General features: G+C 34.6%; 1 protein-coding gene across 1 annotated transcript in view; it reads left to right on the top strand.

The window, feature by feature from the left end:
- LOC145685043 (serine protease inhibitor 3/4-like) overlaps positions 1 to 22,642 on the top strand; it is a 71,177-nt gene that overhangs the window by 5,690 nt on the left and 42,845 nt on the right. Inside the window, 2 exon segments of the mRNA XM_081757387.1 lie at positions 17,645 to 17,768; positions 21,254 to 21,433. Coding sequence (XP_081613513.1) covers positions 17,645 to 17,768; positions 21,254 to 21,433 — 304 coding nt within the window.

Below are 22,642 nucleotides of genomic sequence, written 5' to 3'. Positions count from 1 at the left end.
ACAGTTAAATCTAATAACAATTTACACAAACTTTAGTATAACTTTTATTCTATAATTTTATTCATTGGATACTATTCAAATGTAAGCAATATTCATTTTAAAGTTTTTAACTAATTAATTCTGAAGATCAGACTAGTGCTTCAGTTCCAAAAAAATAATTATGTAGACTGATCATAAGGTGTGATATAGGTAGTACTATCTGTTGGTCAGCAGCAGCGTCACTATTAAAAAGGTATAAGGTTTACGCCCGTGTGACTTACCCAATTCCGCACACAAGAACGGATTCTGCTTAAGAAAAAGGGGGTTAAGTCAATTTACATGTGACTTAGCCTTCTTTGCACACACACATTTGGGACAAACTGTGAGAGTAAAGAGTGCTAAGTCAGTGCAAACTTGACTTACAACTCTTTGCACAACCGTATTCGAAATTTATTGAACTACCCCATAAAACACAAGTTACTAATTTCGGTACATATTCGAATTTGACTTAGCCTCTTATACACATGTGTAGAGAAAAAAAATCTCTTTCCAGTGATAGTAAAAACTCAAAAATGGAGTTTTGTGACTTAACACCCTCTGCACAAACACCCGAGAACTATGGATTCAACACTAATATATGTTTCTATCTTTCTCGAGTTGAAAAGAGATACAGACAGACAGCTTATTGTATCATTAATATAGATGTTAAACCATTACTGACGGTGAATAATGTAAACAATTATTTTTCTTTTCGGTGATGCTCGTGCGGGGGGCGGCAAATTATTTAGAGCACAGGGGCGCACAATATATAAATACGGGCCTGAGTAAGTAACCTGCCAATAGTGGCAGAATACCTGTGATGGTGATCTCTTTTAAATTGCATTTTCTTTACCGCTTAGAACTGTAAACCCAACGAGCACGGTAGCTCAGCAGTAGAGTGCTTACCTCTGGGCGCGTGCTTACCCTCTAGTTCGATCCTCGGGCAAGTTAGTTTGTGGTGGACAACATCATGTCAATGAGTTTTTTTTGGGGGGGGGGTATTTCGATTGGATTGCACGAGGTTAGTACCATATAGAACCTATTGATATGCTGATACTTCTGAGGCATTGAGTGTAAACGTTATCAATAATATCATATTCCGGAAAGAAATAAAGTTATTCCGTTTCGAGGAAATTTTATATATGTAAAATTGAAAAGAGTTCTATTAAAGTTATTTAATAACTATTAAAGTTATTTAATAATTAAAACACATTTTGACATTATAGCAAACTGTGATATAATTGGTAGGCTTTAGAGTAAGACTTTAGACAATTTAAAACCTGTTAGTTTTTTTCTTTTTCTTTTCTTTTTTCTTTTTCTTTTCTTTTTTCTTTTTTTTTTTAAATCTTCGTGGTTACAATATCGGTTGCTCAACCGTTGCGTTTCCTAACTACATTGAATTAAATGAGTCGTTTATTCACGGTGGTGCGGATCTCCAACCGCCGCGATCGGAAAATCCAATAGCTTAGGATCTGCGGCGGTTTCAGCGGGTTTTAATTTATTATCAAATCTTTTAAGCACAGTGCTGCCAACTCTCACGGTTTAGAGCGACATGTTTAATTGCTTGTTATCTGAATTGACCAAATTGGGACATAAGTGATTTCAATACAGAACGTTTCAAAACTCTACTATGTACGTCGGTAACGCTGTCTCTGACGTTCTCCAACACTACCAAAAAATGAAATGAAATCCACAGTTATGCCGGTTAGACTAAAGGAGACGGTGATGATGAAAAATGAATGAATTAGTGGAATGAAGAAAGTGGGAGGAAACGGGAAAAACCCGAGAAAATCCACGAGCACGGTGTTTGTCCACCACAAAGTCCATACGGCGCGAGCTGGAATCGAACCAGGGACCCCAAGCACCACGTCCCCTGGAGACGGTGATGATGAGTAATGAATAAAATGGTGGAATGAAGAAAGTGAGAGGAAGAGGAAACGGGAGAACACCGAGGAACCCACGCACACGGTGTTTGTCCACCACAAAGTTCACTTGATGGGGGCTGGGATCGAACCCGGGACCCTAAGCACCAGAGGTAAACGCTCTACCACTGAGCCACCGCGGCCTCTCCAACAGACACAATAGTGGATCCTTGGCGGTCGAGCAACCATGAGGATTTTTTAAAAAAAGAAAAGAAAAAATGAAAAAACAAATGAAAAAAACTTAATGTTGAAAGTTGAAGAAGACATTATTTCTTCCTTTCAAACGACAAGTTGATCTATCTTTTGCGTGAGGAAACAATTTCTAAGATCAGGAAGATTTTTTTTTTTTTTTAAATCTGAAGGAAAGAGGAAAAGCTGATAAAATTTCTTCTTTTAGCAGCAGTGTTGGCAACAATGAAGTACATTGACCTACGATAAACAACTTAAATTGGCACGTGGCTTGTATCGGAGAATCACTTAGGGAATAATTTTTAAAATTCGCCAAAATTCTTCCCTGGAACACTCCATACTCAGTACTACAGTTAGTGACATCATTCTAGGAGTGGCGGCTCTTGAGGGAAATTATATCCATCCATCCATATCTATCTATCTATCTATCTATCTATCTATCTATCTATCTATCTATCTATCTATCTATCTATCTATATATATATATATATATATATATATATATATATATATATATATATATATATATATATATATATATATATATATATATATATTAGGTATAGAGTAAGAATTAGTAGGCTATATTACATAAGCTTTCTTTCCTTTATTGGAAATGAAGTTTCATTGTAAGGGTCATACGTGTGACCCTTAACCTAAATAAAAAATATCCTGCTTTTGTATTCTGTGGCATAAAAGCGACGATTCATGAGTACAAATGATTGATTGTGGAATGAAGAGAGAGCGGATGTAAATTGGAGAGTCCGATCAACCCCAGGAACGAATGTTTACTATAAGTTTACGTAGTCCAGAATTGAATTATAGATCGTTCCGGAAGAAAAGAAATGTCCTTAAAATGTGTTCCTAAATACAATCAGTCGTTTTATAAGCTATTTCTTCTTAAGACTTTGTAAACTGCACGCAATATAATGAAAGCATATCTTCATAAAATTTGAATTAATTTAACAAATCAAGCCGTTCCTACTGATGTAGTGGCTAGCGCGTGCCCCTTTGCTACTCGTGGTCCCGACTTCGATTCCCGGTGAGAGAACGCACAAAAATTTAATTCTAGAATCATTCACTTTCATTAATCTCCTTTAGTTTAAAGCGCATAATCGTGAAATGGTAAAATAAATAAATCAAGAAACACAATCAGGTCCAATATCAAGCAATGCACATAATAAAATTATGAATTGTTCAGAATTAGCATTTGGTGAGTTACCAAAAACACCTCGTAGAGCACTTTCCTTGCTTTCCCATCGCGTTGCTCCCATTTTTTTGAGTTGCTAAAACAGAAAATGACAGTTTTATTTACTTTATTCTCGTCGTTTTGAATTAATTGGAGAAAATACTGTTGTTTGTTCTAGCAAGTCTAATAAATTTTCAGCAATTACTGATAGCTACTGATACATTCCACCATTATCAAATACGAGGATAATTCAGAAAGTAAGGCTTCCAAGCCCATTACTTGGCCAATAGTACAGCAAACATCCTGATCTGTTTATCATTAACACTTTAACGGGTTAATGATAAACTCTCACATGAGTTTCAGAAACGTTATGAGAAACACAAGGTCTCAGAGACCCAGAAGTCAATTTTGTATTATATTTACTTTGAAATGTATTTAAGTTTATATATATATGGTATATTAAAGTATAAAATAAAAGAGCCAAATAAACTGTCACGAGCAACCAGGGGTGCCACCATTGTGTTTTAAAATTTATCACTGGGTCTCAGAGACCCATGTTTTGGTTAAAGTGTTAATGCACTTGATGTTTAAACTCGAGCGAAGTAGCTCAAGTGGTAGAGCGTTGGCTTCGCATTTGGGAGGTCGTGAGTTCGATTCCCGCTGCCGAGCATCCTGACTGGGGATTTCCAGAGTTTCCAGCAGTCCTACCAGGCATATGCCGGGATGGTGCCTACAAAAACAGGCCGTGGCTGATACCTTCGAAAATTCTTTCCATTGTTGTTGTTGTTAAATATTCAGTATAAAATGGCCTCTAAGCTGTATCTGGTGATTGTTAAATAAATAAATAAATGAATAAATATAGAATGCCAGTTGTTTCACCTTCCTATCTCTTCTCGTTCCAGAGTAATGGAGCAATCCATGCATCCAATGGTGACGTCCGGTTGAAACAACGGGCTGTCATTTAATTTCTGACTGTAGAAGGTTGTGTGCCCAAGTCGCCGGCGACGGGTCGTGGATACATCATTACGACCTGGAATGAAACGTCAGTCGATGAAGTACCGCCACACGTTCTTTCCTCCGCCAAAAAATTCAAAGTTGTCCATCTGCTGGCAAAGTATAGTTGACATTCTGCCTCATCTTGCCTACAGCCCGGATCTTGCGCCTTGCGACTTTTGGCTCTTCTCCAAACTTAAGGGATCACCTAAAGGGCCAACGCTACAGTTGTGACGCGGGGGTGGAAGCAGCAGTTCAGCAACGGTGTCGCCAGCCGCCACTACAATTCTTCACCGATGCCATGAAAAACCTTGTTTTGCGTTGGCGCAAGTGTGTTTCCCGTAAACGAGACTATGATGAAAAATGATGCCACCATTTGTAGCTGATATTGCAAGCTTTTCATTGATACCTGTATTGGTTTTATCTGTCAAATACAAATAAAGGCATCACCTTGCAGGCATTTCTGAATCACCTTCGTATTATGAATATGCCAGGATGATTAATCAGATGTTCTGGGCTTCGAGATCATTAAATTTTCCTTCCATGTTAGTCGCGGTATCGAAGGAACAGACTCAATAGGGCCTAAAATGTCAGTTGTATGCAATCCATGTTCTGTTAATAGCGTTTTTAGTTCAGTAAATGGTCTTTATGTTGCTTGAACAACCACACACAAATCTAGTAAACTTTTTTTTTTTTTTTAATTTGGCCACAATTTGTATAAGACCAATTTGAAATTCATCATGACACGCCATATCTTATTTTGAGTCTACCGTAATGCATTTTCTTGTTTCGTTTGTTGTTTTACTATTTTACTTTGAACGTCTGATACTACTATACCAGGTATCAAACAATTAATGAACGTTTTCGAGTGGAACAATGAAGGAACTTCTGCCCTTTCAACCAGACTTAGATTCAACTTCTTGCTATTTTTGCTTTCTTGAATACACCACAGTAAGTGCTCTTTTAAAACAGGGTCTTAATTAGGCTTACCATACATCCTATATTAATACGGACAGTCCGGGATTTTCGGGTTAATGAATGGAAGGTTTTAAAAAAAAATCACTTTGGTCAAGCGTTTGACTACTAGTTGAGTTGCTGCTATAGTGTTGTAGCAGATAACAGTCACAAGTTTGCACGTGCTCGTCACAGGATTTAGTTGTATCTATTAAACAAGGCATTGTAATCATTATGAAATCTTTCAGTTTTACGTGTCACGGTTATGCCGGTTAGGCTAAAGGAGACAGTGATTATGATAAATGAATGAAATGGTGGAATGAAGAAAGTGGTAGGAAACGGGAGAACCTCGAGAAAACCCACGAGCACGGTGTTTGTCCACCACAAAGTCCACACGAACCAGGGACCCCAAGCACCAGAGGTGAACGCTCTGCCACTGAGCCACCGCGCCCCCATTGTAATCGTTAATAAAAGCAATTGTAAAAATGTATTTAGAGAAAGAAAATTAGTAAAAACACTTTTGGAATATAAAATTATCCTTTCTTTTTTTTTTTTACTTCTGAATCTCCTCACCTCATTTTAAGAAATGTCTGAGATTGATGTAAAGAAATTATGGTAAGCCTAGTCATAGTTTGAAATTAGTAAAGAGAATTCAAGAAACTTGCCATTTTATTTGAGACGCATCATTTTTGTGCCTTCTGTATCCAATATCTTGCTTTTGCAGACAATAATATTACGTTACTTCTTTGTTTGTGTTTGACGAATACCGGCTAAAAATATGATTGACGAAAAACCATCTTTTCAGAAGAGGTAGTTGCTTTGCCTATATACAATACTGGTAACCAACGTTGGATTTGTTTTATTATAGAAGCGTAAACAACTCACGAGTTTTCTGTATATTATATGCACTTTAGTGCCTGTAGGGTGTAGTCATATACGCCTGGTTTAGGTTCTCAAAGAATTCAACTCGTGACACTTAATTCTTTCAGAATTCATCTTCTTATGGTTTTGACAATTTATCAGTGGTAATTTCAGGGAGTGCCTATCCTATGAAACTTCCTCTCCCAGCACCTCTTCTCTGCCCCTGCCCAATGTTGGTTACCAGGATTTTTTGCAGTAATACCTTTCATTTCTCAGTTTTCTTTCTCTGAAGGAAGACCTTATGAAATCATCACTGATTTCTAATGTCGAAATGTATTAAAATGTTGGTGAACTTGATATGAAATGCACTACGCACATAGTTTACTTTAGGAGAGCACATACCAATAGTACTTCCGGAAAATAAAAGATTTTTCGCTCTTACATTTTTTATACGCATTACTAACATATGAAGGGATCCAGAAGAAGAACATGATAATTTCTTCTTCTTTTTAGTAGTGATTTATATTGGTTAAATTGTGATCTAACCAAGGATGTTATAAATAGATTATCTGCCCATATGTATCTTTATCCTATTAAATCGATGAAGCCAAAAAAACTAACGAGCATAGGAACATCTGATTGGCTACTCTCGTTTCCGCCATCGTCTGATTTGCTACTTTCGTTTATGCCATGATTGTTTACCCAAAACATTGCGATCTTATTGGGCGGAGTGGGCACAGTAGGGGTGGTGAAATTGTGACATATGGCTTCAAGATTTTGTTGTAAGGGCAGATCCTCTATTTTATAAGATCCTTGGATCTAACTAATGAAATTTCAAAGGAAACAACAGCATGCTAACTTCAGAGATAGTATTAAGAAAGAAAAGTGTGCCCTCAAGGAAAATAACTTGGTAAACGCTGATTTTTGTCTCTCTTCCCTATAATTTGTAGAATGGTGTTTATGAAGTTTTCCCCCTGAATTCTTCATATGCAGTATGAGAGTCTTTATGAAAATCACTTAGTACAAGTTTACTTAGGGTAGACAAGCTAGATTAGGATAGGTTAGTTTTGGGTGTGTAACGTGCCACTATGTGCTCCGTCCTGGGCCGCTGGTTGTAATAACCAGGACAATTATTAGTATGCGGGATTCGTAATTTCTATGTATACTGGCTATATTTTGGAAGTAAGCATTTAAAAAATTTCCATGCAGAATTATCTTGAGTTATTCTATATTTACAGTGAATTTCAGACTTGAACTAGCTTAAATATTACCAGAAAAGTGCTATTATCTTCATAAATTAAAAAAAAAAAAAAAATGTGAAATACTAAGGTAATTTGGATAAGTGAAAGTAACTGTTTTTCTAGCTTGATAAATTTTATAACAAAATTCATGAAAAATTAAATATGCAATACAGAATAATCTATAATTAAATATCAACAATTTATAAACAAAATTGAAAATCCAAAAATATATATATCTGAGTTGACTGGTAAATAAGAAATCTTCACAACAAGAATACAACTTTCGGTAATAAATCTAATATATATAATAAATATAATACCTCCTAATCCTTATAATTCCAATATGAATTCAATATCTTATCTGCAGGAAAAATTTAACAATATATATAGAGTATATTAAATAATCAAGTTTTAACACTCACCCAATTAAATATGCTTTGAACAACCATCAAAATCCTTCAGGAGGACTATTTCGAATAACCTCTGTTAACACGCTTTTCATATTATCACACCAATTATAGATATTTCGGTATAGAAAATAGAACTTTAACAAATATAATAGGTTGATTTTTTGGTAGCTTTTAACAAATTCACAAAATTCTTGAAATTTATATCACGATAATTATTCAACTATACCACTTTCTTGAAAACCGTTAAAGATTCACATTAAGCAGAGATAAACCTTGCCCAGTTCGACATATCGTTTCGAATGGCTGTTCAATCTACCTACAGCTCATTCGAACGTATGTGTTTTCAGAGATTTCCGCTAGAGGCGCTCTAGTACCCTGAAGTGTAGGTACTGAAAGCATAACCTTCTAGGATATCATTGACATAACTTTTTTTTTTTTTTATAATGTGATCTCATCACACGTAACAAATATCGCCCTCCCGGCAATAAAAAGTTGACACAACTTTTTATTTCTATTTTAAACCATAATTTTAAAGTATTCTTATTCCAAATTTAATTATGAATAGATAGATTCTGTTAATCTTTCTAGGTATCTATTACTATTAACTTCTACCAGCTAATTAATCAACTACTGATTCTAACCAACCATCACTCTCACTCTACTCACTACATATCAAACGAAAAAAATAACTGAACTAAAGAAAAAAAATTTCCCCCATAAATTCAATCACACCACCTAACATTCTATTAATCCCAACTACTCTAGTTAGTTAATAAGTATTAGTTATTACTAATAGTCCCTATTTATTCATAAACTTTTACAGAATTCATTCTCAATATTTTTCTATATATATCTTCAGGAGGTAATCCTACTCTTTCTTTTGAAATTAATTTCCGTAATAATAACAATATTCATTATACTCATCAAACATAGCACCATCATGATTCCAATCAATCGTCAGCTTCGTTACATCTGGTTGAGCTTCGTTACATATATTCCATAAAATTTTCCATGACGGAATCAGGACTAATACAAGTTTTACAAACATTTTTGGGACATAGATACAAGACATCCAGATCTGGAACACTAACAAAAACATATATTAGAAACACATTAAAATATTTTAAAAACAATTTAATATATTATCTCTACTTAAATAAAGTATATCTGACTAGATGGTTTGTAAGTTTTTTTTTTATAATTCTGACTAGATTAATTATTTCTACTTTTTTTTTTTTTTTTTTTTTTTTTTTTTACACTTCAAGTACAGAAATATACTTAATACATTTAATATTTATGATGCATTTCCTCTCCTTTCTCTATACTTTTTTGTCAAACTAACATGACTCTTACGGATATCTCTGGGATTATCTACATTAACAACTCTTATGGTATTCCTACCCAGAAAACATTCGATCTCGAATGGTCCACACCATTTCGCACACAAAGATTTTGTTCTTTTATCTTTCGTTGATGATAATACCTGTGATTTAATTAACACCTTGTCACCCACATTATAATCATTATCTAGCCGGCGTTTATTGTATATTTTCTTTTTACGTTGCCATGCTCTTTCCATGTTATCTAAAGCTCGATTCCATAACTCGGGATCCCTAGGATTCAAATCCAACATACTTATTCTCCACTTAATATCCAGTGGATTACAAACATTATAATTAAATACTAAATCCATAGGACTGCATTTCGTATCCTCATGGATGGCATTATTGACAGAAAATTCAATTTCCCACAATCCTTTATCCCAAGAGCTTTGTTTCTTTCCAAAATATATTCTTAATGAATTTTTTATAGTTGATACGTATTTTTCACTAGGATTTGAAGCCGGGTGATAAGGGATATACTAATATCCTTAATACCATTTGCATAAAGAAAATCTTTGAATTTAGCCGATGTAAATATTGAATGATTATCATGACATATGCTAAAAATAAATCCATTTCTACACATTAATTTATATAACTTATTAATCACACTTTGTGACGACAAGACCTTAATTGGTTCTAGAAATACTCTTTTAGAAAAGGAATCGACAACTATCAAACAGTAACGTCCTGACTTACTTTCAATTAGTGGTCCTAGTAAATCTACTGCCCAGAGTCCATTAACTACATTCTCATACTTAGATACTAGCTTTCCAGTAGGTTTTCTATTATGGCTCTTATTTAGTTGACAATCTGAACAAGTGGATACGTAATCTTTTATTTCCTTCAATATCCCATTCCATGTAAAACGAGCACAGATCTTAGCTATAGTTTTATTTATACTAGCATGAGAACCTGGCAAAATATTTGAATGAAAGAATTCTATTATACTAGGAACTAATTCTTTGGGCAAACATACTTTGTATGGATTTCTTATGGCTCTTGTTTTCTTACATAATATGCCTTGGATTAATTTATATCCTTCTACTTCCCTTTTTGCTTTTAATTCCTTAATAATATTACCTAATTCAGGGTCCTTTAATTGATGTTCTTTAATAGATATATTAGCAAAAGGCATATTCCAAAGGTTAATTAGACAATAATTATTTACCTGTTCGGAATGAGAAAGTTCAGTTTCCATTTCCTCAAAATTATTCTGATCATGTAACCTTGAAATAAAATCTGCTGTTATATTCATATTAGAGGATATAGATTTTACATCAAACGTAAATGCAAATAGTCTGTACAATAATGATCCATAACGTTTAACCCTTTTCATATTCCTCAAGGCATACACCAGTCCAGAATGATCCATTCTTAATTCAAAAGGTTTATGCAAGTAAGTACTAAAACGTTCCATAGTTTCTATAGCTGCTAACATTTCTAGCAAGTAAATCGGCTTATTAAAGTCATGTTTCTTTAGGCGTCTACTATAGAATGCTACAGGTACCAAGTTATTGTTATCATCATATTGTTGTAGGACTCCCCCTAAACTTTTGAGACTGCTATCTGTATTGACAATAAACTTCTTATTTAAATCGGGTAGTTTTAATATTACATGATTGGCAAATAATTCCTTAATATCTTCCAATGCTTTTTGTTGTTCCGGTCCCCAAACAAATTCAGCAGAAGCCGCCCTTAAACGTTCTATGGGTTCCATAACCTCATGGAACTGTGGGACGAACTTTGCATAGTATTGTAAAAAACAAGATAAAGAAATTAATCCTTTTTTTGTCTTTGGAGCAGGTAACTTTCTAATTACTTCTAACCTTGAAGGGTCCATGTACATTTTCCCATTTTCAATAATAAAGCCTAAATATGATATCTTATTTGAAAAAAAGGTACATTTCTTTGTGGATAAAGTTAAACCTTTTTCTTCCAATAACCTTAAAACTTTTTCCAATAATTGTTTATGGCTTTCTATATCTGAACTTTTGCAAATTAGGTCGTCCATATACCATTGAACCCCTTCATCTTTCAAAGGATACAATAAGTCAGTTAATATTTTAGATAATACATGACTCCCTGCTGCCAAACCAAAAGGCAAGACTTTATATTCATATAAACCCCTATGCGTAAGAAATGCTGTTAGATGACGGCTTTCCTCTGTTAAAGGTATGGTTAAATATGCTTTCCGTATATCAAGATGGCTAAAGATTTTACCATCAGATAATTCAGACAATATGTCTTCTATCCTTGGTGTGAACTGACAAGTAAACCTTACGTTTGGGTGAATCGAGTTGCTGATTGAGACACATATAAGAAAGTAGTACTAAATGTGGTCAGTATTTCAGTGAAGTTGTAGGTGCGAAGCTCCAGGGGTTTAGGAGATACAGCTACCAGAACATCACATGCAAGTACAGAATAGTCTTCATACAGTTGGAGGTAAAAGCTCTGTAAGAGCTCTTGTAACGACAAAAGGTGAATAACAAATATATGGGTACATATTAGGACTAGGGGGAAGTCATATAGTAAGGGTATACCTGACGGTGACCATCTTGAAATCCGCCATTTTGAATTAAGTTCAAGTTTTTAAAATAGGAATAGGGTCATGTGATACATGATTTAAGGCGCAAATTTACTCAGAAGAACAATGGTGACGTTAATTTTGATTTACGCGCAATTGGTAAAAAGTTACAGGGAAATTAAATATTGTTGCAGCATATGTATTAGTCCTTTACCCCACCTTGTAAATTTTGTGTTAATGATAATAATTAAATAAAAAGCAGGTGGATAAATATTAGGCCTATGGTAAGAGTTGCCTTGATGGCGGCCATGTTCAAATCCGCCATTTTGAATCAGACAAAAGTTTTAAACAAAACGCATAACAGTGACACCTTATTAATAGCAAATTTTACCATAAATCCAACGGTATAACCATTTTTGTTTTATCATTAACCAGCACAAAATTAAATGGGAATAGAGTAATGCAATAGATGACTTCGGGCAGAGTATTTGTGCAAGTCATGCACTCTTTTCTGAACTACATATTGATTGTACTAATTGAGGACTTTTCTGGAAGAAAGACCCAAGTTCAAGTATGACTCAATTCCACTTTGGTTATTTTTCCTTAAATTAGCAACTTGTTTATGCGATAACAAATGCTGGTTAATGGTGGATTTGAACATGGCCGCCATCAAGGCAACTCTTACCATAGACCTAATATTTATCCACCTGCTTTTTATTTAGTTATTATCATTAACACAACATTTACAAGGTGGGGTAAAGGACTAATACATATGCTGCAACAATATTTAATTTCCCTGTAACTTTTTACCAATTGCGCGTAAATCAAAATTAACGTCACCATTGTTCTTCTGAGTAAATTTGCGCCTTAAATCATGTATCACATGACCCTATTCCTATTTTAAAAACTTGAACTTAATTCAAAATGGCGGATTTCAAGATGGCCGCCGTCAGGTATACCCTTACTATATGACTTCCCCCTAGTCCTAATATGTACCCATATATTTGTTATTCACCTTTTGTCGTTACAAGAGCTCTTACAGAGCTTTTACCTCCAACTGTATGAAGACTATTCTGTACTTGCATGTGATGTTCTGGTAGCTGTATCTCCTAAACTCCTGGAGCTTCGCACCTACAACTTCACTGAAATACTGACTACATTTAGTACTACTTTCTTATATGTGTCTCAATCAGCAACTCGATTCACCCAAACGTAAGGTTTACTTGTGAGTATTTAAATAAAGATGACGATTCAAATCAGAATAATTAACTATTAATCTCTTTGTTCCGTCATTATTATTTACTAAAAAGCAAGGGAAAGCATAATCACTGTTACTTGGTTGTATTAAATCGGCCTTTAACATCTCATCAAGAATTTTATCCATCTCTCTTTGAGAACTCCGTGATAATGGGTAAGCCTTCTTACGAATAGGAGTGTAGTTATTTAACTGGATTTTATATTCAAAGTCTTTAATTTTACCAACATGTGATGAAAAAACAGAATGATATTTACTAAATATCTCGTTAACGTACCCTTGTAATTCAGGATTAGCTTCTAATACAACAGGATCCACCCTCAATGGGCTATCCATCTGGTCCGACTGGATGTTGGGACTGCTATCCAAAGATGGACTAATAGATGTGGCAACACTGCAAAATCCCTGTGCTGGAACTCCCAGATGTCTACCTCCATCCGTATCAAAAGCCTGAACTGTGGACCTTTCCACCAAGTCTGAGTCACGCAGAAATAATTTAGAAGTCTTATGGTCTGGTTCACTGTAAAATAGATCACACGAACGAGTATCTCGATTTAAACAAGGGGGGTGGATATTTAGTGTATAATGTAACTGTATGTCCACTCCTTCCAAAGGGAGAAATAATTTATTATTCACTAAATCAATGTTCGCTTTCAAGAGTTTTAGTTCATTTATTCCCAGTATAAATACTGGTTCTAAATTTTCAACTAGGAAAAACTTTAGTCTGTAAACACGATTTTTAAACTTAATGGGTATAACTACGCACTGATCCAGTGTTAACTTTTGTTTATCAACACCTACACCAATGAACTTCTCATTTATTATCTTCACTGGGTTGTTCAACTGCCGATTCCATTGAATAAAGCTTTGTCTATTAATTAACGATGCTGTAGAACAAGTATCTAAACCTCCTCTAATACTTTTACCTAAGACAAATGCATCAACAAAAGCCGCAGTCAATGTTCCCAATGAGAAAGTTTTTCTATTTTCACTTTTATTTTCATCAGCACTAATTTTAATCCCTTTAATAGTATCTTCTGTTTTATTATTATCTTCTATTTGTTTATAATTACTAAAAGAATGCAAATCCTCTCTATATAATGGTTTGCTATTCTTACTGCTGTTCCCTCTAGAGCCGCCATTGCTTTTAAAGTTACCATAATATTGCTCACGCATTTCTGTTTCACATTCCCCCACACTCACCGGATTCACATTGAACACCATATTCTTTTCTCCCCACTGTTCACTATTATGTACCCCTCGGGATCGAGTCCGGAACCCCTCCGTAGGAGTCTTCATCTGTTCATCATATTTCGTACGTGTGTTGTAACCCACACTACTATTATTGTTTCCATCTTCTAACAAAGTTCTTTCTAAAACTGTTTCTTCCCTTTCTGGAACTTCGGACCTCTCACTTTTAGTCTTTAACCGTGACCGTCGACTATTCCCCGCAAAGCGTCTTTTATCATTGCCATTATTATATCTAAACTGTTTGTTATTATCACCCACACTACTAGGTAAACCATTAGTTTGAACTCCGGTTCCTATAATCTGAGTCGGAGCCCTTAACCGGTCACTAATAGCTGCAGAGCGTCTTTCCGAGTTCACATCCATATTCAATTTAACTAACTGTTTATTTAAAAGGTACTGTTTGTTAGAAGCACATTTTGCAATGCGATGTTGTCCACCACAAAAATAACACTTCATTTTATTTCTCGGATTTTCACTTTTTTCCGAAATCCTCACCAGTGCGGTGTATATTTCTAAATTACGTTGATGTTTTTCGTATTCTATTATATTACCCATAAGATCATCTAATGACATTGGATAGCTATATCTATAAATTTCAAATTTAATTTGAGGTTGCATCCCCTCCATAATAATATCCAACAATTCACTAGATCTACTATCATTAATAGGTCCGTAACATATTTCATAAGCATCACAAATATTATTAACATACTCAAGCAAATTTTCTTTAGGTCTTTGTATCACTTTTACATAACGATTTATGAGTTCTCGCCTACCTAAAGGAGTTATTAATCTACGACACAAATATCCTGATATTTGCAACCAATTATTAGTCATTTCATACAATGCTACTAGCTCCTGATTTAAACGACCTTCAGCTTTACTCAAAGCTGTTATCAAAACAGACTCAACTGGGAATATTTTTAATTTAATTATTCTAAGAACTGTCACTAGAAATTGAAATAACTGTATATCGTCTGTTCCATCTGTTCTTGGGATATACTGTATTTTCTCATTAAACAAATTACTGGAAACACTTCCATTTAATTTATCAGCCCGTATTTGGAATGGCATAAAATTATTTACCAAAGGTTCGTTACCAGCATTCTTTTCTTTTGCCACTATCGAGTCTTTATCTACAAAAGGATTTGTACTACGATTTTCTTCTTCTTTTCTGTCAGCTGTTTGCCCCAGGTCAATAAACGGGTTTGTGTCTGCACTGACACAACTAGCACTATCAACAGACATAAGCGGTTGGAACTCCTTATACAACATTCCACCTTCTGCTAAACTCGCGGTTGTGTTGCTTGCTATAGACCATGACTCAACCATTTCGCTGGGTTTATCAACAGCAGAAATATGTAATGACCTTGACTCCCTTCCGGAATCTAAATACGATAAATCCCATCGTTGACCTTCAGTCTGCGGTTCAACCATTCCAGTATCTCCATTTTCAAATCCATTTAAAAATAAACGTGGTTGATTTCTTTCTTCCTTAAATTCCATCTTAATTACCAAGCAAACAAAAAGAGCTATTCTAATGCAATTTAAATATCGAAAATAATTACTATACCTTACGGTAAGCGACAACCCTTTAACAATCATTGACAGTTTTATTGCTATAGGCTATATATTTTACGTACTCTAAATATAATGACATTTAATCAATCCTAACTGAACTAATTTTTAATATCCTCCTTAACATAATTCAAAATAGATAGATATATACAGATTGATCCTGAAAAAATGTCCATATATTTATTATCGTACTTAACAACTTTCCCACCTTAGTCAGATTTTGCCAAACAAAACCCGCAATCTTAACATGTATTTTACTTCGTTTTTTGAAGTTACTTTCGAAACGATATGTTTGTAACGTGCCACTATGTGCTCCGTCCTGGGCCGCTGGTTGTAATAACCAGGACAATTATTAGTATGCGGGATTCGTAATTTCTATGTATACTGGCTATATTTTGGAAGTAAGCATTTAAAAAATTTCCATGCAGAATTATCTTGAGTTATTCTATATTTACAGTGAATTTCAGACTTGAACTAGCTTAAATATTACCAGAAAAGTGCTATTATCTTCATAAATTAAAAAAAAAAAAAATGTGAAATACTAAGGTAATTTGGATAAGTGAAAGTAACTGTTTTTCTAGCTTGATAAATTTTATAACAAAATTCATGAAAAATTAAATATGCAATACAGAATAATCTATAATTAAATATCAACAATTTATAAACAAAATTGAAAATCCAAAAATATATATATCTGAGTTGACTGGTAAATAAGAAATCTTCACAACAAGAATACAACTTTCGGTAATAAATCTAATATATATAATAAATATAATACCTCCTAATCCTTATAATTCCAATATGAATTCAATATCTTATCTGCAGGAAAAATTTAACAATATATATTAAATTTAACAATATATATTAAATAATCAAGTTTTAACACTCACCCAATTAAATATGCTTTGAACAACCATCAAAATCCTTCAGGAGGACTATTTCGAATAACCTCTGTTAACACGCTTTTCATATTATCACACCAATTATAGATATTTCGGTATAGAAAATAGAACTTTAACAAATATAATAGGTTGATTTTTTGGTAGCTTTTAACAAATTCACAAAATTCTTGAAATTTATATCACGATAATTATTCAACTATACCACTTTCTTGAAAACCGTTAAAGATTCACATTAAGCAGAGATAAACCTTGCCCAGTTCGACATATCGTTTCGAATGGCTGTTCAATCTACCTACAGCTCATTCGAACGTATGTGTTTTCAGAGATTTCCGCTAGAGGCGCTCTAGTACCCTGAAGTGTAGGTACTGAAAGCATAACCTTCTAGGATATCATTGACATAACTTTTTTTTTTTTTTTTTTTTTTTTATAATGTGATCTCATCACACGTAACAGGTGTTATCTTTAGTTTTCCGAATTGTTTGTCTTACCTGAACTCATTTGAACACATTTCTAGCACATTCTTCTTCTAGTGATCTCTTGGAGTTTTACAGTCTCTCTTTCTGAACTAATTAAAAAGAACTAAGAGTGCAATACCTTCACCTTCAACAATTTCTATTTACTTAAATATATAGTGAGCCAAATAATGCGTTGATTTTTTAATATTTCATACAGCGTTGAGACTATATATCTTTTTAAATACAGATAGTGGGCAAATGTATTTGAACAAGATTGTACATTAAAAACGAACAGAACTTGCGAGTAATTTTTACTATGATTTCATATCCTGCGTACTCTACATACCAGATATTATACATTGTGACTTTCAGTCATCTGGATAAGCTACCAAAATAGACATTCTCGTTTAGTCTGGTCATTTTTAGCGGGCAGACATCAAGGAAAAAGCACAGTTTATATTTTATCTGTAACAGCAGTATTATGTAAACAAATCTTTTTTTTTTTTTTTTGTTTCAGTAGAGAAACCGATGCAGAGGTTTTATCTTCCAGCGAAAGTGACACAGCTAGTCTGCTTACGAGAAACGATCTATTGAAAGTAATTGGGGAAGGAAACCAGAAGTTTGCTTTCGAAGTATACAAAGTAAGTATGGCTCCATATCGTTTAAGCTAATTTCCGTAAAATCTTAAAAAAAAAAAAAAAGGAAATTATTTGCGTCTGTGTGTCCGCCTTTATTGAAGTTAGTTTAGAATCGGGATGTCAAAATCACATTCTGTAGCAACTCTTTCTTCTTTAACCTTATAACTTGATTCGGTATACGGACAAAATCTCGCGGCCGAAACATCGCCGCCCAAAATCTCGCCGGCCAAAACCTCGCGGGATAAAATCTCGCCGGGCCAAAACCTCGCGTGGCCAAAACCTTGCCGCCCGAAACCTCGCGTGGCCAAAACCTCGCCGCCCAAAACCTCGCGTGGCCAAAACCTCGCCGCCCAAAACCTCGCGTGGCCAAAACCTCGCCGCCCAAAATCTCGCCGGGACAAAACCTCGCCGCGAATGAAACTTTTCTTTAAAATTTACCCAATGTGTTTCCTAATATGCAATTCCACATTACAAATAATAATAATAATAATAATAATAATAATAATAATAATAATAATAATAATAATAATAATAATAATAATAATAATAATAATAATAATAATAAGATACAAAACATCGTGTGCGTGGGCTTTCTCGGGCTATTCCCGTTTCCTCCCATTTTCTTTATTCGATCATTTCCTTCATCCTGGTCATTTACGTCTCCTTTAACCTATAGGACATAATCAAGGGACGTTGTAAAAACTCATATATTATTTCATACTTTCATAAATATTATTAGATTTTTGTTAAAATTTTAAGTTTTTGGATGTTTTAAAGTTCACGAAACTAACCTCGTTAGTTGTCATTACTTTCCTTATGCAGACTTTCTTTCCCTATAACCAGTTTAAAAACATCCTGTCACCCTACTTTCACATTGAAATTCTCTAATACAGAAATAGAATTTTCATATTGTATCGCGGGACTTGGTCAAATACCCGTGATACTTCTTCTGAAACAGCGTCTTTTATACCGTCATCCTTATCAACTGTTGGAACATTTACATTTTGGTCAGGCGAGATTTTGGGTATGGCGATATTTTGGGGCGCGAAGTTTTGGCCCGGCGGGATTTTGGCCCGCGAGGTTTTGGCCCCGCGAGATTTTGGCCCGCGAGGTTTTGGGCGGCGAGGTTTTGGCCAGGCGGGGTTTTGGCCTGGCGAGATTTTGTCCCGCGAGGTTTTGGGCGGCGAGGTTTTGGCCAGGCGAGGTTTCGGCCTGGCGAGATTTTGGGCCGCGAGGTTTTGGGAGGCGAGGTTTTGGTCCGCGAGGTTGTCGCCGCGAGGTTCTGGCCGCGAGGTTTTTTACCCAAACCCTTGATTCTCATGCTTAAATTTTGTAAGCATGGCTTCTAACTTTTAAAATAGCTCATTTTACATTACATGCTAATTGCGGCAATTTGTTTCCTTGTAGGGGGCGCGGTGGCTCAGGGGTAGAGCGTTCTGACCGATCCCTACATAACGTAGAACAATAAAGGGGAAAAGGTAAAATCGAGGCAGACTCTCAGCAAAACATGTCAATCAGGTACCACTTAGTTCTAACATCCGTCTGAAACTTAGCGCTGAGGATCTCTTTTATATACTTGGATTCGTTTTCTTTTTAAATTTTGTTCAAGTTTTTGTTTCGCTTTAAAAAAACACCGGCGAAAAATGTTGGTGGGTAGACAAAAAATGTTAAGAACTACTTTTGATGGATTACCAATCTAGTTTGTTCCGGATGTAGAGCATCCAAATGGAGAAAATTGAGTTCGTTGATGAAGGTGGTTATGGTTTTAACATGAAGCTATAAATAGGTATTAGATAGAGAGAGGCTGTTTTAAAGAATCGATTAAGCGTCCAAAGAGGTCATTTCGTTTCCATCCTTAACTCTGTAATAAAACCGGAAGTGATACAAATCCACTACTACTTCCGTTTTCAATATTAATCTACATAGAACAAGAACGAAAAGAAGTAATGAAGAAATGTGTTCTGTGGAATCAGTTTAGAATTCTAAGAATATATCTTCTTTCTTAACCCATTATTCAAACCGGAAGTGGCAGAAATCAACTTCTTCCGATTTTAACGTTGGTTTCTATGGAGCAGAAACCGTAATAGATAGCGAGAAGCGGTTTACTGCAGTCAACTAAGTGTCCCATGAATATATTCGATCACCACTATAATCTCACTATACTAAAATCGAAAATGATAGGGAGCGCGGTGGCTCAGTGGTGGAGCGTTCACCTCCGGTGCTTGGGGTCCCTGGTTCGATCCCAGCTCGCGCCGTGTGGACAAACATCGTGCTCATGGGTTTCCTCGGGGTTCTCCCGTTTTCTCCCACTTTCTTCATTCCAGCATTTCACTCATCTCGCATCATCACCGTCTCCTTTAGCCTAACCGGCATAAACGTGGGACGTAAAGCTTTCATTTCATTTTTTCGAAAATGATAGAAATCTACCACTCCCGGTTTCAATATCGAGAAAATAATACTATACAAACCAAACTCCTTCATGTGGACACTGCTACGCGTTTGAATTTAATTTAACTTGAAGACCGGAACAACAGTATATTATATCCATTTAAGAGGTTAATTTTGACTTTGCCTTCGCTGCCAATCAGAGCATGTAAAGTAACTTATTTATGGTGAGCACTGATACTTGTTTTGGAGAAAAAAATCATGTATTATTATTAATTTTTAAAATACCTAATTAAATCAAGAATTTGGCAGATTAAATAAAACATGGTTTCATTTCTCCAAAACTTCAAATTCTGGAAAGTAATAGTAATAGTAAATGATCCGTATGCTCTTCATCAATATTTGAGCGTAGAAGCGGTACCAGTTAAGAGACTTTGCTCATAGTTTATTTTAAATTCCTGATATCATCAGGTACCAATTCCCTTTCTTATGGCTTTTCAAAATGATTTCGTCTTTGATGTTTTGAAAATTCACATCTTTTAAACATAGTGAAAAATGGAGAGAACATTTGCTGAATCTTTATTTGATTTGATTTATTTCTTACAGCTTATAGCAGTTACGATCTCTCAAATACTGCCGAATGTCCTATAGTTCTTGAGGTAAAGCACCTGAAGATTTTTTTTCGTGCTCTGTAGCTTATACTTGTGAAAGTACGAGTTTTCCTACCTAGAATTATAAGGTTGCATTTATTTTTTTCTGATTATTTCAGTTCGATGTAAACTCAATCACTTCGCTGAATCACTTTTAGGGTCGTAATTATTACTTATCTCTCATTAACGTAATTTAACGTATCTCTCATCACGTAATTTAACGACTCTGCCAAATGCTGCTTTCAGAGTCGAAGGTAGAAAGCAATCTAGTAACAAGCCTGCAGATATCAGTGCAGCAATGAGCATCAACATGCTGGTTTTACGTGTGATTCTTACGATATTTTTCATCCATTTTCTCACATCAACACAAAATATATCAGTATAGGAAACTACTCAAGATTTAGGGGAAAATATATCGAATATTGTTTTTTAATAATCCTGTTTTTCCTTTAGCTTCTGTCTCGTAAGGACGGTAATGTGGTTGTTTCGCCTTTGAGCGTATACTTAACTGTGGCATTAGCTTATGCATTAGCCAAGGGAAAGACTGCAGCTGAAATATCGAGCTATATGCACATTCCCGAAGATTTGAAAATACTACAAGATAGTGTATTGCAAGTTTTACAAAGTTTACAAGTAAGTACAAAAATCTTAACTATTGTATTTAATTATATGTTTCACGTCCTAAGAACTATATATATATATATATATATATATATATATATATATATATATATATATATATATATATATATATATATATATATATATATATATATGTGTGTGTGTGTGTGTGTGTGTAGGCAGGAAAAAATACAATGTTTACATACAAATAATTCAAATTGATATACTAATGTGCAGTACTATGCAATATTATGAAATTACTAAAAAGCTAATGCGACTACATATTCATTGGGCTTTTAAAATTATTGTTAAAATCGAATCGTTTTAAAATCTTTTCTCAATCTTATTTGATTCATCAATTCAGCCCCAAAGAACATTTTATTCCAACTGTACATACCCAGACAAGTATTTGTAAAATCATTACATTCATTTCACCATTGGAAGAATAGACTACTATCCATTTCATAAAGATAGGCCCCTGACTTCGTGGTGCTGCCGTGACGTTCAGTCAAAACTTATATTGCATTGTCGTACCTCGTTGGAATTCCTGAAATGTTGTCTTTTCAATACTTAAGACATAAAAAATTTTCTTTGTACTATGTAGTGAGAAAAAAAATAAAAATTAATGAAAAAGTGCGTATTTTTTCGTACTTTTTTTGATAGATCAATGTTTATAGTACTATATCTCAGAAAAGAGATCACGTGAAATAATTTCCTGTGTACAATATCTAGATGCATCCATTAACTGTAAGTTGTGAGAATTTCAATTTTCATCACTTGATACTTTTTGTGTAATTAAAACAAATGTACGACGCTCTGATCTCCTTTACCATGGTAGTTAGAGAAACGTACAAAACACTGCTCGAAAATTTGGAAGTCTAGTGTTCCAAATATTTGGAACTATTAACAAAAAAGGGTTTAGTTGTAGAGTATTTATTTTTTTAAAAAATTCTTTTACTTCAAAATGTTCTCTGCGTTAAGCGGTGAGCCATGTTGCAGCCCAATCTTTAAATTCCCCGCGCTTATATGAAGAAACAGCATACAGTAAGTGGAAGTGCGGCAACGCTGTCGTGCAGTGTTGTCGCGTTCAGGAAGCTTGTAGCGCGAAGCTTACTTCATAAGAATGTAATAGGAAAAAGTATTTATTATAACCTTTCACAACATCATAAAAATAATAATAATGCATTACACATCTCAATTTAATCGAAATAAAACGTTGAA

This window comes from Thermobia domestica, chromosome 5 (assembly GCF_964235325.1).
Source record: "Thermobia domestica chromosome 5, izTheDome1.hap1.1, whole genome shotgun sequence".
NCBI classification, from domain to species: Eukaryota; Metazoa; Arthropoda; class Insecta; order Zygentoma; family Lepismatidae; genus Thermobia; species Thermobia domestica.
Note: the sequence above shows the minus strand (reverse complement) of the source record. Positions and strands in the feature narration are given on the sequence as shown.